The sequence below is a fragment of the Drosophila grimshawi genome, unplaced genomic scaffold, assembly GCF_018153295.1.
Source record: "Drosophila grimshawi isolate 15287-2541.00 unplaced genomic scaffold, ASM1815329v1 contig_1377, whole genome shotgun sequence".
NCBI lineage: Eukaryota > Metazoa > Arthropoda > Insecta > Diptera > Drosophilidae > Drosophila > Drosophila grimshawi.
The window spans coordinates 21,482,366-21,499,940 of record NW_025062900.1 but is presented as its reverse complement, the minus strand read 5'-3'; the positions used below and the strand labels follow the sequence as shown (position 1 = coordinate 21,499,940).

General features: G+C 36.3%; 1 protein-coding gene across 2 annotated transcripts in view; it reads left to right on the top strand.

The window, feature by feature from the left end:
- Positions 1-17,575, top strand: part of LOC6566456 (voltage-dependent calcium channel subunit alpha-2/delta-3) — a 41,150-nt gene that overhangs the window by 13,988 nt on the left and 9,587 nt on the right. For both annotated transcript variants that reach the window (XM_032739561.1, XM_032739560.1), the window contains exon 3: positions 5,542-5,652. In XM_032739561.1, coding sequence (XP_032595452.1) covers positions 5,542-5,652 — 111 coding nt within the window. The remainder of the gene's footprint in view (positions 1-5,541; positions 5,653-17,575) is intronic.

Below are 17,575 nucleotides of genomic sequence, written 5' to 3'. Positions count from 1 at the left end.
TCCAGTTTTTGTTACACAACAAGTTTTGCTTGACATTGTATGTCCTGCAAAAATATTGGCAATTAGTTCCAAATAGCCTTATGTCCGTATGATCTGTATGATTTTATACGAACTAGTAACTTAAAGGTCCATCTTGATGAAACTGGTAATATATCCAAATTTTTGCTGCAGTTAATACACTATATCAAACAGCTTTTAAAGGAAAAATTAACTGTTTTTTTTTAAATTACCCTAAAATTGGCATGTGGATAGTCGAACTCCGCTCAGCAATATTATGTAAAATTTGACGGCCCGATTTCTGCAGATTGCTGTGCAGCAAAATCTATTTAGTGATTATCGGAATCAATACGAATATTGCTAAAACTTATTAGATCTTTGCGTTTTTTGGGCAGGCATTTCCTTGCTTCTGTATTTAAATGCTTTTGTCATTACAGACATTTGCTTATTTTAAGAGTGATCAGTATTAAACTCAGGTCAATTCACATTGTAATCACTTTATTATACTTCTATGGAGAACTTTATCCTTAACATGACTAGCAAGTGCGAATGTAATAAAGTATAAAAAGCGCTTTAACAAAAGGCTTATACCAAATTAAAGTAAAGGAAATGTGAAGTTGAGGAACGTGTAAGCGAATCTGTGATTTAATGCATATGGAAACATGAGCATAGATGCTGAGCATTGTTGCCAGACAATGAGCGGATGGGGAGAAAAGTAGGAAAGGTTATGGTTACCAGACGACATCTTCATTAAAATCTAATTAGCGAATTGTGAGGCGTGGCAAGGCGAGCCGAGGAGAGGCGACGAAGGATGACGCTAGCCGAGCTGCCTCTTGAAAACGGAGTCCTTGACTTGTTTTTTTTTTTTTTTTTTTGGTGAGAGCGTTGCGACTGCAGTGCATAATCAGCCAGGTGAGGGTGAGTGGCCAGGTGAACTGTCAGGTGAGCTGTCAGGTGAGCTGCATGCGTAAGCTGCTTAACTTGTGCTGGAATTTGAGCAGGGAGCAGGTAGCAGCTGGCAGGCAGCAGCAGCCAGGAGCAGCAGTTCAGCAGAGCTGCTCAGGAATGTCTGCTGTAACGGGGTGGAGCTCGGAGCAGTGACACCTTACCCGTTGTCCTTGCTCCACTTAAAGTTTACTGCTGCCATCTGCACACGCAGCACATGCAGCAGTCAACAGGATTCGCAGCAGCAGCAGCATTAGCATTGGGGATTGGGTTTGAGCCTTCGTTTGAGCCGAGCGACTTCTTGCGCAACATTTACGAATTCCAGAGTCAACCGCAAAATGAAAAAGTTTCTATGGCTGCTGCTGCTGCTGCTGGCACACCCGCTTTATATTGTATACATATTGTATATAGTTTTTCTTGCTAGTAGGACACTGTCACACTCACACTCATATTCACACTCACACACACACACACACACACACACCCACACACACCCACACACACACGCATGCACAAGTTCTCGTATGTCCTTCAGGCGTGCATTGCATTTCGATGCTGCTGCCGGGGAAATTGCTTTATAAAATGTTGCAAGCTGTGTGAGGCTTGGGGTCGCTTTTTCCAGATTTTCTTATTTTATTTTGTAGCCATTCCTGCAGCGGTTTCCCGGTTTGACATGCTTTTAATTTTCTATACATATTTCCTCAGCTACTCCACATTAGCCATTATCGCTTTTGAGATTGTGAAATGTCCCTAATGGTTTTGAGGTGCTATAAATCATTTTCAATCGCCGCAAATAATGGAAACGTTATCGGCCATGCGGACCGATTTACAACAGTCGATTTAGTGCAGCTATAAACAAACTCACGCCCCAATAGACAAACTATAATTACGATCTTGAATATATTTTTTGCTTTGCCAATTTATATTTGATGGTAAAGTCATGTCAGTCAATTATTAGATTGTGAGTTATGATAGGTAAAAATATTTAACCAGGGTAAAAACTTCTTTTGAAAACGTTTATCGACTATAAGCAGCGTAGTTTCCTTAATTAGAAGTCAAATTTTTCGTTAAAGTTTGAAAATAAAATAAGATACAAATTCGGTTCTACAACTTATTACAATCGTTCAGATGAATACCAAAAAAGTTTCATAAAATGGCCTAAGCCCTTTTATTATGGTATAGATACTAATTTAACAAAAGATTCATCTACAAGGAGTACGACAAATTATATTTAATTTAATAAAATAACTATTTGAAGTTATTTAATGATGCAGACGCGAATAATGATATCTCATCATTGATTCTCCTTGTGGAAAAATTGTGGAAAATATTTACCAATTTCCCAGCGTCTTTTCACTTTGTTGGCCACAGAAATTAATCAATCGATATTCCAAGAGCCAAGTCGATAATATTTATATTATAAAAGCCGTTTGTGCTTAAGCTATATTTGTTGCTCGTATTTGGTGTATTAAGATGGGCACTTACATTTGTAACTATTAATAAATGGTGGAAGCTCAAGACACACATTACGTGCCATCGACTTTGTCTACATCATTTTGATGTAGATTTTTCCCTCTTAAAAAATCACTTTACTGCTTAATGTGTCTAATTAAATTTCACATGCCGTTGAACAGCAGACAGTTTGCCCCGCCTCTTGCCCTTGCTCTCTGACTCCCTCATTCGCTTTCTCACTCTGAAATTTTGTTGTAATTTTCCTTAGCTTTTGGTAGTCAACTTTTCCCTACACACATCTATACATACATATGTTCACTTACCCATGCTACGAGACACGCATTTAGTGGCCACATTAATGGGTGACACATTTTGATTTGATTCGAATGGGGCAAGATGGAGGATGGAGGATGGAGGATGGCTTGTGGCAGACGAGAGACAAACACATCTCACTCCGAAACATAATTATATTTCCATTGAACGTGTCGTCGTTTGTTTTAATGTTCGAGAGAGCCTGGAAAAATGTAATTTTCATATAAGATTGGAGAAATGCTCTCCAACTTTCTTGTTCGGTCTGCGTTGTACACATTATATGTCAAACAATATGAACACATTCTGCAAAAGAGACACTAGGAAAAAGCTTGCAATTTTCATTAAAGATAAAAAATACCAACACAAAAGAGAGAGGTTTCTCTTTTTTGTTCCTTTTGTACCTCTTTCAACTTTAAAAATAAAAATATCACTTATAATTTGTGGTCATTTGTTTAATCTCTCTTCTCTTACAACTCTCTGTTAGCAGTTTAAATATAGCACACTTTATTTATGGCAAATAGTTGGGAATTTTGACTCGTGCCTTTGGAGTAGAAATGCGATGTGATTTTCAATCCATTTGCCTGTATTAAATGTGTAGCTGCGAATTACGTAGCCGCCCCGTTATTGCTGCAGATGCATTTAATGACTTTTCATGCGTTTGCATGCCAGATAGCTGTTTGGGCGTAGATGAACGCCTACTTGGAGCCGTTTAACAATTGTCACTTTACAGAACGAGAAACTGTCAGTTAAATTATATTTTTGTCAGAATTTGTAATCACAAACGCCACGATGTGGCAGCAGTCAGTATGTGTGTGTGTGTGCGTGTCTTTGGGTGTGGATGTCCTCAGCGAATTAATTAGAAAACTTTTCTTAACTGATTCAGTGCCAGGAGCAGCAGTGACTGCGACGTTGTAAACGCCTTTAAAGAAGCTGGCAGAACCTGTTTTTTATAGGTCTATTAGAGTCGGGTGCGTGCCAAGTTTTATTTCGTGAAACGTGTAACGCAGCACAAAATATCTGGCAAAAATCTATATCTATATATATAATTGTGTTCTGACTAGTTGGGATATAAATCTAAAATATTTACATAAGAGCTTCGATGGAAATTTCAAAGTTCTATATAACTTTCTATATACCAATATTTTCATAAGTGGCTTACAAATCCGCACTCAAATTCAATTCAATTAATGTTGATATTTGGTATGTTGATATTAAAATCAAATCCGACCGTTCTCCCTGGTTAAAAATAAAATTAAAAATGTATTGGAAAGTGAGTTATGACGCAATTTGCAGTTCCTTTTAATCGTTTTCAAATAACATTTTTATTGACCATATTGTTTTAAAAGTTAGAAAAAATATTCTTTTTAGCTACAACCAAATCTTTGTTTTGAGAGATTTAATATGACAAGCGCCAGCGAAGCAGACTGAATATCATAAACTGAACTATTGCGAAATAGTCGAACAGTCCACACTTTGTGCAATAAACGTCAGATTTGTTGTATATAATGAATACTTTTTGAGATGAGCCGAATTAAAGAGAATGCCTGTCGAATTTTTGACTGTAGGTGCTTCAGATTTGTGGTTCGTGTCTGAGTTCAATACTCACCCATCTCTAGGAGTGCACACACTCGCTCAGAGATAGTGCATACATTTGTGGTTGGAGCCAAAATCCAGCTTGTGCGGCCACAAAACTGAAACTGCATGGAAAAGTCTTTTGAGGCATGAGGCATTCGTTAGTTCGCTGAAGATCCTGTCATACATATAAAACACATGCAATCTGTGTGTAAATGTGTAAATGGCGCTGGCTGTGTGTAAAGTGCAGCTAAAAAGTTGAACCAATGCAATGGTAGATGTGTCTTTGAGAGCATTATAAATTCAACATGCGGATTTAAAACGCCCAAAATATGTCGGTTGCATTTGGCAAGACATTTTCCGGACATTTGCCGGATATTAGCAGAATGGCACTAAGACTTTGACTATTGCAAATTATTGCACAAAAACGGAAGTTGTTAGATGCAAATCTTTGGTTCGTTAGTAATTAAGGTTGTAAATCAGTTAATAATTGAATAATTCAATATTGCTAAGCTGACGCTTGCCCAACTTGCAATATTATTTTATAAATTCGAATCAAAAAGTTCAAAGTTCACGCAAATGTGTGAATCAGTTCAATAATTGATAGGAAACAGCTGTTTAATATGATTTGTATGAAATCAATATTTATTTATAAATAATAATTATCTATATAATTAAATTTAATCAGTCTACGTTTTTCATATAAATATTCAGCTTACAAATCACTATATATATGAAATTTCCCAAGTTAAACTGAAATAACAACTTGCCTCAGGTAATTAGAAGTTTACTATAAATCAAACAATACAATAAACCATGTGCAAGCACTCATATATGTTAAAGATAAGTACGATTTTGACTTATGAGACTATTTCTAACTTTTTAAGATATGTTTTAAGATTAAGCTAACCGCTTTTAATGGTATTCAAATGGCCTTTCTGCTGCGCGAAAGTCTCCAGTTAACTTAGATAATTGCTCTGCAGACCGAAAGCGCTCTAAATGAAAATCTTATTAAATTAATAAGAAACATTAAAATCATTTTAATAACAGTTTGAGGGTAGCAGACGACAGTACATTTAAATTGTATGCAGGCAATAATATGAAAGCAATGCCGACAAATGGAAAAGTTTTATAACCCCTTAACCCTTGAAATTACCCCGAAAAGGACCTACTCAAATGTTGGGCGCGGTCTAAATAAATTTCATAGTTTATTGCTTGCTGTAGGAATTACTGACAATTGTTTTCGGTTTTTGTTTTTTACAGCGCTTTAAGGACAATGACATCGAGGTGAAGCGCAAGGATGGCATTATCCTGCTGCGTGAATTAGCGGCCGAGGTGAAGAATTTTATGGACTTCAAGCGTAACGCTGTAATGGTAAGTGAAAGTCCCCCATTCCCCATCCCCATCCTCGTCCACAGGCGACGAGTGGTTCAATAGCTCAGAGCGCACGCCATAAATGGCAAAAACTCTGACAATTGAAGGACAACACACTCACGCACAACAAAAGATACACAAAATAATTGCTAGGAGACACTGCTCTGTGGGCAACTGGCGTAAAGTGGAAAACAATAAATGGCCGCGGGCCAAGCTGCCACAGCAACAGCAATTAAAACAAGTGAGAACATTGCACTCGAACGTATCCGACTGCGGAATACTCTGATAACTTTTGCTGTACACTAAATAATATTTGTATGTTGTTATATAGCTGCTACAGCTTTAAGGGAAATACACAGTCAACATTAAAGAAATGCTATTAATGTTATCATTATCATTTTGAAATGAACTCAGCTTAAGCTTAATCTCACTCACAAGCTGCTCTTTTTTTATTGAGCTCTGTCGTTATCACTTTTAAACGGTCTTCTTATATATTAAATTTAATTTTAAACATTCAAATCATTAAAAATCAGTGTTAATCAGCTTGTTAAATAAGTATTTTAACAGTGACAAATTACTAAATAATACATATTTATTTATTGCTCTGGACATATAATTATATAATATATGTTACAACTTGGCTTATTGTTCATCATTATTAATTATTTATATTTGGTTAATATTGATATCTTGTTTACGCCATTAAAAGAAATCAGGCAAAGCTTAAATACGCCCATTTTAGTGATTTTAAATGGGTGCAGGTTTCAACAACAGCATCTTGGGCAGTGAGCGGTTAGAGAGTTAGTTTGAGGGGTCGACAAAGTGAAATTAAAGTGCGCGCAAGCCACAAGGACAAGTTTGGATGGCGCCCGCAGCTGCTGCTGCTGTTGCTGTTGCTGCCACTGATGCTGATGGTGTCGTCAACCGTCGCACAGCTGCCATTTTGCTTAACAGTGCTTAACAGGCTCGCCCAGACTTCAACTCTCCTGTGGAATGAACCTCTGCGGTATTGTGGTCTTTGCCCTGCTCTTTGTGGCTTGCCACTGCGCGCGTCCGTCCTGTGTATGTATCAATAGACTTCGCTTACTGTCGGGATAACTTGCTCCGGGAAGGTCAGAGGAATTTGTTTTGCTTCAATTGCTTAAGGATTATAGAAGTTAAGTCGCAAGGCTTAAATTTGTTTAATAATTCAGCTAACTTATGTCTAGTTGACCGAGGCTTAACTAACATTGCAGCTGAAACAATAAATCATTAATTAAATAAACATTTTCCAAAAGGTATATTCCGGTTTTAATTTTATTTGAATCGCTCAGCTTAAAAATATTCGCATAAAAATTGAATTTTCTCCCATACAGCTTTAAACAACTGTTTTCCAACCACTTTCTGAATGTGACAAAAAAAGAAATGTTTGCAGTCGTTAATGAACTTTCATATACGAATGCTGTTGGAGTTAATCAGATGAAAAACAAAACAGTTTTATACAATCGTTGCCTGCCACTTTCCGGTCCACGGAATGGACGTAACCAACTCCGGAATACTCTGATATCAGTAAATGTCACAACCCATGGTTTTTCCTTTAATGATTTTGGCTTGCACAAAAGAACACCCGCTGCTCCAAAAGAAACTTGTGAAAATGTGTTGAAAATGCTTTCAAAGTTGCTCACTTCAATATGTATTCATCTGTAGCGATTTCTGCAAATATATTGGGTTTTATTGAATCATAATTCGAGTTATCCAGGGGGCGTGGCACAAAATGCCTAACACTTGCTTTGGCGCAGTTGCCAACGGGAGGACAGGCAGACTATTGGGTAAATTTTTATTGGGTAAATATTTATTATTATATATTCTAAGCGACCAGTTGAATTATGCTGACGTAATTTGTAATTGGCGTCAAAGTGTTTTTGTTAATAATGGATTTGTGTGTGTTCGTGTAACAACTAAAAGCGGTTAAGCTGACAAAGTCGTGGACTCAACTGGTTCTACTAATATGTATATTTATTTACACACACATATGTATGTTTGTTTATACATACAAACAGATGTGTGCATTGTATTTTTGGGGGCTGGCAGAATGGCCACGTTGGATTCATGTTATGGGCGAGAACCCATGTCAATGTTCCGTTCATGTGCGCGGGTATACATAAATAATTTTTTATGATTTCCGCAAAATATCGATTTAATTTTTTTCCTCGTTTTTTTCTTCTTTTTTTTCTACTCTGCAGAGTATATTAGTTTTGTGTAATTTCCTTTTATGCGTCTGTCCGTATTAATTAAACTTTATTTTTGTACTCAATTGAAACTAAGGATTGGAAAATTTTTTATATAATATTTATAGTTACAAGAGAACTAAAAAACATATTATAAAATATACAGGCACTTAATATTGAACTCCCTTCCGGTAAAATAGTAGATTGCCACGCCCCACTCGCCTCCACAAAATGGAAATTTATTTCTTCCTCAATTTTAGAGTTCGAGCCACAAACTTGAGGCGGTAACTCCATAAAAAATGCATATTTTCGACAAAAGTTTTACCAAAGTGTTTGGCCATGCCAAGACTAATGTTCCACTAATGTTCCTTCGCTCACTTTCAGCCATATGTGTTTTCTTGATCAGTTTTCGACTGTCTTTCTCAGTTATCAGAGTATTGCGTAGTCGGCTACGTTCCCTTGCAAGTTCTTGTTTGCTTTTTGTGGGTTTATTCTTATGGTCAGTCTGGATACACACACACACACACAGACACACACACACATAAGCATATGCGGAGAGCACAGCTGCCACTTACTCGCTGTCCTGTTGTCCTTTGGTCCCGATGTCCGCAAGTTTTGGCTACGCAAAACGCATACGAAGCACCATTAATTAAAAATCATCCCACATGTACAACAATTTACAACAACAATAGCAACAGGAGCAGTAACATCAAAAACAGAAAAACGGAAAATCCAAAAATACATTTAAAAAAAAAATAAAACCCACAGGCAACGCGCGAACAATTAATAAGATTGGCCATAATATACCCTGTATAGCATTTAATAAGTCGAAGGGAAGCACTGGACAATTAAGATAATCTTAAAATAACAAAGAAAATTACATAAATACAGAACTAAAATATAAATATATTATTTTGCATTTATAGGCAGATCAATTATATTGTCTTGATAAACATTAATAACTTGTTTGTGGGGTATCTTATAGTCGAGGCTTCCTGACTACAGAACATACTTGTTTTTATGACCTAATTGCAGTTGCAGAAGCTGTTGTGAACTATATAAAGTATACTGACCAACGCTTATGAAAGTTAGTGCTATGCATATCAAAAGAGTTACCATAAAATACTTTAAATTGTAGCCTTATAACATATAATTATATCTAAAGATTCGATCATTAAAAGATGGGTGAAGCGTAGATTCATGTTCACAGATAAGTGAAGCGTAGCAACTATAATGACTAACTTAAACGGTGGCTGTTCTACTAGAAATTTAAACACTATGCTACAAAACTCAGAGCAAAGCATTTCTTGCTTAGCAATCAAGTAAAACGATAATGCTTGGGTTAAGTCAATTAATATAAATAAATATAATGGGCTCACTATCGATGAGCACAGACAATTATATACATATATATATATATATATATATAAATAGAAATACATATAGATACGTACATATTTCCATAATTAAATATGTACAATATACATTTGTCAGAGCGACATGAGTTTGTCTTAATCTCTGTGTTTACATAAAACTTGAATCGGGGAATCTCCCGATGTGATTGCGCTCGGGGGTCACTTTGTGAACAGCATATAATACTGGCCGCAGCACGCTTTGAGCTGCCAGTTTGATTCGGAATCTCAAGCGAAACACTACAACAAGATGCAGTTCATCTCACTCCTATTTGTGGTCCTGTACGTCATCTGCATGGTTCTCGCATGTTTGGGCGCTTGCAACGATGGATTTTATAACAAAAATGGCAACTTGATCATCAATTTGGGCGATTTAAATAAGCTCTTTGGTTGCGTAAAGCGGGAGCATGAAGGTTAAATAATAAAATATGTATTTCTTGTATTAATTCAAGCGAAAAAAATGCAAATATGCTTTGTGAAAATAATACATATACGAAGAAAGTGTGTGTTAATTGTATTGCTATTATGCGTTCTAGTTTTAAATCAATAATAAAATAAAGTTTGTATTTACAAATGTGCTGGTGTCATTTTATTCACAATTGCAAATTGGGAAAATAATCTTTAGAAAAACAATTATGAGTGCTTAAGGCGATAGATTGCAACTAGCAGATACCCTGTGCTCAGCTCCTTACATATCATAAATAAAATTATACAATTAACAATCCATATCTTCCACAGTCTTAGATCTAAAATTCAAAACTTTTATTGGAAAATTGCTGACAACCTTTTTTAAAAGTTGAGCCATTTTTTAGCTGATGTTCTCACTGAAAACACCAAACCACTCACACACCAAACACAGTCACACATGAGACAAATACTAAAGCAAACATTTGGCATTCAATCGACAACTGGCAACTGGCAACTGGTAGCTCTTAAAGTTCAACGAGCTGCAAAAGTGAGGCACGTAAACGCGTCCTCCTCCCGATAGGTTACATACCTAAATGCTTGCCTGATATGACGCACCAAAAATAGTGGAAGGTAAAAAAATGGTAAAAGGAATGTGGAAGAAAAAGCAGCAGGCCATTTTTTATGCTTTTTGCATACGTTAGCTTAAGTTTAACCGGGCCAGAATGGTTTATACACAATGCGGCCATGCCAGAAGTTCGGTGGTAAGCGCAAAAAACAACAGAAACGACAACACTAAACTGACCCAAGCTGGCAATATATAAAATATATAAAAAATTACAGCTTGTTATTGTTGTTTTGGCATTTGATTTTTTTTATTTATTGACTTCTAATATTATGCCCTGAACCCATGAACATAGGATAGAAAATATAGGTATGTAATACGCAGAAGAATTTATATATATATATATATGGATATATATATACATAGCCAAGCCAATCTATGATTATACTACCGACAATAAGAGGTGGACTGGCGAAATACCAGTTGTCTTATATTACTCGCAGATCAGGTTTACTTCATGGATAGCTTCATCAGTTTTCCCCAACAACGAGAATAGATAACCGGATTACTGGAGAAAATTGTTTATTAATATTTAACGACTACAGAAGCGCAATCATTTTCTGCATACAATTTGCATAGGCATACTTTCAGATGTAAATGCATCCACATCAATTTATATACATTGAGTGTTTTACAGCTTTTTGATAGTGGGTATCTAACAGTCGAGCTGTAGTCTAACTTGATTCTTTTGCAGAATATGTAACCCAATGGATTTCAGTGGTTGTCTGGTCAGCAACTATTGATAGATGCTGCTTTGGCTTTGTTCTTTATTTTTATATATTATGCCACACATATATAAATTAATTATTTGATATTTGAAAAAAATATTATTTTCTGTATAAATTTTGAATTAGACTCTAAAATTTTGAACTTGATTACGTTTTTGTTAAATGGAAAAAGTAAGAATGCTTCAGTTCAGATTCCCTAAACTCAGCAGTTAATTATATTAATTATTTTGAACACAGGTTGCAGTTTAATTTGCCGGCTTATTGTGCTCAAGTGTGAGCAGCTGTGAAAATGCTCTCATTTTCTTATGGCTACTGAAGGGTAAAAAAAAAGAGAATATCTAAGGCAGAGCATGTTTCTAATCTTAAGTCCGGTTCACCTCTTAGTCACAACTATCGAATGTTCCAGTTGCTGCACAAATAATTACACCACTCAGTGCAAAACATTTCAAGCCCTATGTTTGCTTACGCCTGAATCTTAAATCTTCGAATCGATTAATATCTAAGTTGAAAAATTATAAGCGTGGGGCATGTTATTAGTCACATCCGGTTTATAATTATAATACTACAAGTAATATGAATAGCTTAATAAGAATGGGAAGCAACTAGGAACATATATACATATATATATATATACATGTGCATTGTAAATCTCGCATTACTTGCTTTTCTCAATTCATGATGATGCAAAACTTGATCAGGGGAAAACCTGTCAACTTGTTCATAAAACTGCATGCAACAGCAGCAATGTGGCACAAAACATATTGTAAAAGTGGGTATTTAACTGCCATATTTGTCCGACATTTGTTGCATGTTTCGGGGAATCCCAGATAAAGGTCAATCTAACGTTGACGACGTTGGCAAATAAAAAAAAAATATGTAAATTTGAGAAAAACCAGAATGTCAAGCAGGCAACAGATAACCAGATAACAGCCACCAATGAAAAATTGAGTTATTTGCTTGCTGACACAAATGCCAATTATAAAAGAGAAATCATTTAACGATTTGATAGGCATTTAAATGGAGTGAGTAAAACAGTCATACTAAAATGTCATCAGAACTGGTTCTAAGACGCAAAATCATTTTTCCAACGAAAAGCCACATAAAAAGAATTTAATTTATTACTATTTTTCCAATTATTTTTCCGCCCGTGTGATAAATGTTTAATAATCAGTAATAAAAACTCACAGTTTTTAAGGAAAATGCACCTTACGAATTTACTACTTTGACTGCACATTTTGCAGGCGCTTATGATGGTGATTAATCTTTGAAAATAATTTTGAAGTCGCTTGAATGAAGTTGTATACGACAGTTTTCCATCAATTTTCCCACCATAAAGGAGAGCTTGCGAAATATAAAAGTCATGTTTTTTTATATTTTAATGATCTGACACCAAAGGTTAGAGTAAATGTTATTGCTTTGGCACAATTTTCGTCATGCTGTGTGTACCCAATTTATATAGACGCCTTTGAAACTAGAGGCTTGAAACTTGGAATATACATTCATTCATATCTGCGGCAGACAATGTTTTAGGATTATAATGCCACGCCTACTGGCGAGATACATCCTGATTCAAATCTGGAGGAGGTTGTTGGCCAATTCCTTTAAATATCAGCTTATCATTTTACTGGTACAAAATACTTTTTATATGTACATCGTTAAGGTAATTTGTTGGAAAATCTCTAGTTTGTTTGTACTTGTTTTGGAGTTTTTGATTGGGACACAAATAATATGTTAACAGTTAAAGCCCCATTAGTGCCAAAACTTTGAATTATTCCCAGTTTTTTTCTATTAAGCCAGAAGGATTAACTAAATTCTTAGCAGGTACTTTTCTAATTAGGACAATTCGATCTGATCGGATTGTATATATTGACTGGAAAATACCAGTCACCTTTCCCCTTTTCACCTATTTGGTTTTTGAGAATATTTATTTTTTGTGGGAAACTAAACAGAGTATCTCCTTGTCGGGCACTCTAGATACGAGCAATTCCATTCGTTTTATTGCACTTTTTTATTGCCCACACAAATGAGCGCCCACTTTTGGACAATTTCTCAGTCATTCCCTCAACCGCTTGCTGGCTGTCATTCTGGGTCCCTGTTTTGCTCCTCTGCTTTACTCTGACGCTTGGCTGCCTGTCATCATCCTTGTTGCTGCTGCTATTGTTGTTGTTGGTGTTGTTGTTGGTGTTGTTGTTGTTGACTCCTTTTCCATAGTGTGCCATTTGCACTTTGACGTTGACATTGTGCGAGGTTTGAGTTCGGGCCAAATGGATTGAAAGCATGTGCGTGTATTTGTGTATTTGTATTGAAAGGTGGCTCTCTTTTCGCTCTTCGCCTGCATTTCTTAAATAGAAACATGGAAAAAGGCTGCAAATGTCTTCACACTAAAAGTATTGGCACAAACCCCAAACTAACCAGCCGACTCCCAGAATGGAACTCGGAGCCTCATTGCACAATGTTGACATTTGTCTCGCTGCAATTTTGATGTGCTTCCTGTTGATTTTGCTGTATATGTACATATATGCATACATATATGTATGTATGTATATAAGTATGTGTGTGTGTGTGTATATGTGATTGGGGTCGAGGATGTGCATGGGCATTTAAGTGGCCATCACAGCTCACTGACTCTGCAATCAGCCAGAAACTGTTGACATATCGAAACTTAATTGGTTTGCAGCATGTTTATTGTGTGAACTGACCATTTTCTTAAGTTTCGTATACACACAGGACCAATATGTTTAAAATACAAGACAACCGATCTGGGAATTATTATTTAAGTACATATTTATTCTTATATTGAATATTCAACAGAAGAATATATATTGAATATTTATAGATACTAAATTGTATTAATTAATTGGAATGTCTACAAATTTTGAAATATATAAAAATTATTTATTAAACTGCACTCGAATTAATCAACTTAAGAACGTTAATATGTAGAAATCTACTCGAGTACGATTGGAATCTCAGTTTTGGCCTGAAGGTCCGAGATATCTATAAAATGTAGGATAATTTAGAATTTAACAAATTGAGAAAGAAGACAAATCAATTGTGAATTTATGTAATTCGCAGAATTCAGTATTGCATAACGTTGTTTTTTGACAGTTATTTCACTGTCTTCACAAGCTCTCAAAGACTAATAAGTAAAAATGAATTACAGACGACACATATTTTTTTAAGTATAATTTAAAAACAAGACAGCGTAAGTTTTCCAGACATAAGGTAAACACACAAGAAATATATTTAGATAACCTTTTGCAAGCTGTGCATTAAAGCATTCAAAGGGTCCATTGTGACAGCAGTTGCAGTAACTCGTCATATGTATTAATAACCCTCAAGTAAACCACATCAACTGTGAATATGTCGCAGAAGCAGCAACTCCAGGTGCAGTCGGAATGAAATACACTTCAATCGAGTCTCACAAGTTGGCTTCTATTTGTTCCTTAAAGCAGCAAATAGTAAAGAACTGCTACTAGAAAGAAAAATAAGTGAGAAATTGCAGTACAACCTGGGTCTTCAGTGGGTTGGCGTACCTCTATTTACTCTATTGTTAAAATTTGGTTACTTTTGGCTGTAGGAGATATACGGGAAGTGCGAGTTTTAAATGGAAGCGATTTTCGGTAGATTTTGCTGGCAATCTTCGTTGGCGACTGCTAGTAAACTGCCTTCTGAGTTTGTTACTCTTTAGCTCTAAAATTGCGGTTGCTGCTTTCCGATGCACTGTGGGCGGCTGTTAGGGTTGTTGTAGCAAAGCTTAAACCTAAAAAGAACAGTTTTTGCTACCTTAAAAATAATAAAATAAAAAACCATTGCGAACTGCTGGCAAACAAGTTTTTCGCTTCCAGTCTTGAAAAAAATGTTAATATAAATTTCGTCTACAAGTTATTGCCTCAGCATTTGGCACGTGCATTGAGTCGGCAAATATATGGCTATGAAATGAAAAGAGGAAATCCAGCAATCTTAAATTTGTGCTTACGAACATTTTATATTTTTCAATACAAAAACAAATTGTCTTTTAAAATATAACTTTAGTAAACACACATGAAAATTAGACTGCATATTCAACCAGGGACTGTAATCATGTAAGATGTAAAATTATGGTTAAATGTTTTTTTCCCAATTCAAAATATAAGATTGAACTTTTCCTGCTAGTTTTTGATATATAAATTTACAAGGTAAATATTATAACTTGGGGTTTATATTTATTCAGAGCTTTGTATTTAATACATAATATATGTCCGCTTCATGCGACATATACTACGCGATTCAAGCGACCAAAAGCGACTGACTCTTACTTCATGAAAGTAGCTTAATCATACCATCGAAGAAGGTCTTGATCATAAGGAACTTACAATTACCGTTGCTCGCAGGCAACAACAGATTAAGACTACAAAACGGGAATACAAGACAAGCTGCGGTGTACATAGGCAAATACAGTTATTTTCCAACAGTTTTTACTGTTTGAGCAAAACACTTATGTAGGAATAACGTATGTGTACAGTTGTATTTCAGAGTTAGAGTTTCCAAAGGTCAAGCAAGAATGCTCGTTTTCATCTAATATATGAGCATTACGCAGGGTGACTTTAAAATGAAAAGGCTATAATAATACTTAATATTTGTTGTTGCCCATAAATTCATAAGTTCTGCAGCAAGTGTATAAGGAGAGTCGTCTGCGGCTGTCAGTTGACTTGGCAAATGGTCAATGACAATTATTTTTTTCCTATTCTGTTATTCTGCTCAGCCAAATGGACATTGCATACTTTCAGGCTGTTGCTCAGGCGACGCACTTTGCGCCTTTCTTTTGGACGCTTTCTTGTTAACTTTTCAACTTTTTGTCCCGATTTCTTTTTCAACGTTCTTTCCTCTGTCTGTCTTTGTTTCCCTCTCTCTCTCTCTCTCTCTCTCTCTCTCTCTCTCTCGCTCTCTTTGTTAAGCGAATTGCGTGCAAGTAGCTGCATTTTGCCAATTCCGGCAGTGGCCTGACGTTGATGCAGTTCTTCCTCGTTGTCGTTGGCATTTGCTTTTGGCTTTTGAATGTTAAGATGTCGAGAGATGTCGAGAGATGCTGACGCCGGCGACAGACAACCAGCTGGTGTCAAATGGGTATTGTGTGTGTGTGTGTGTGTGTGTGTGCCAAGGGATTGTGCACAGCTAACCGACGTCTCCCCATTTCCCATGCCCCATCCCAAAAAAAGGTCAACCATTGCTTGGCAACAGGACCAACCTTTGCAAAATGCCTAACTGTTGTCATAAGTGCATAATATTGTAAAAGAAAAAAGAAGAAGAAATATGTTATGAGACACGGCCATGTTTTGTCTGCATCACTTTTGTCCATTTATGTTCTTTTGTATTCTCAGACATGTCGGACGAATTGCGATTACACATGTCCTGCAGTTGTATACAGCGTCCAGCATTGTACACACTCAAATGTCAATGCAAATGCAAAAAAGAATATTCAACTCAGATAACTTACATCTTGCAACATATATCGACAATAACGCAACAATTTCTTGAATTATAAACAGCATTAAATAATGCCTTTGAGATCCACTGTCAAGTTGGAATATTGAAACACCTGCTGACCACCATATTGAAAATATCCTTCTTGTGCTATTATGCAGCTTGCTTACCTTGACTTCTTTTAATTGAAGTTTCAACTTTATTCCAATTGAACATGACTTTTTAAAGTCGAGATGGCAGCTCCTTGCTGACACATTCCTGTGGCACTTCGCTTGCTCAAAAGCCAACAAATTTACATTGAAATCAACATCAGAGTTGCGAACCCCAGAAGACCTAATGTGCCTTTGGGTTTTTACCCATTGTGCTCAGCAGTAGTTAAACTAATTCAATGCGCCCACACATAGGAGATTTGGCGAAACAGTGCTCCTCTGCCTAGTCTTTAGAATCTGCAGCGTCTTTTGGTGCATCCACGCAATCAAAAGACAGTCGTCTTTTTCTTCTTTTATACCCAGTGCACAACCCAAATGGATAAGCAAGACAAGCATAAGTTTGTGTTAATGTGTAGTGTCTGTATATGTATTCTTGATCAACATCAAAAGCCAGGTCAATGTAGCCATGTAGACAAAAGACAGATCACATACAGGCCCCAATTTTGATATGTTCCTTGTGGTACAGTTTATTCGGAAAGTAACCACAGAAGTTAAGGATCAATTTCCGCACTGACAAAGCCCAACTGGTCTTATGAGATTTTGTCTATTTATGCTTAGACTATTTCCCAGGTGTCTTCTAGTCGGTCAAACTCGAGTAGAGCGCTCCATGTTGTTTTATTCGCCTTAAGCCAAACTCACATCAGTTCGTGTTTGTGGCCTCAATGTCTATGACTGCAGGTATTTGCTAACCTCTATTTTCATGATCCCTGCATTCAGCTCTTCCGGGCTGGAACTCATCCTCCGGTGCGTCTAATTCCAATGCAGCTAAAGTTTTTGTTTGTTTCTTATAAAAGTGCACACAGGCCAAAGTTTAACTTGTGAAATTTTTATGGGCGCCAAGTTTCAAAAGCGCCACTGACTTCAGACATCGAAC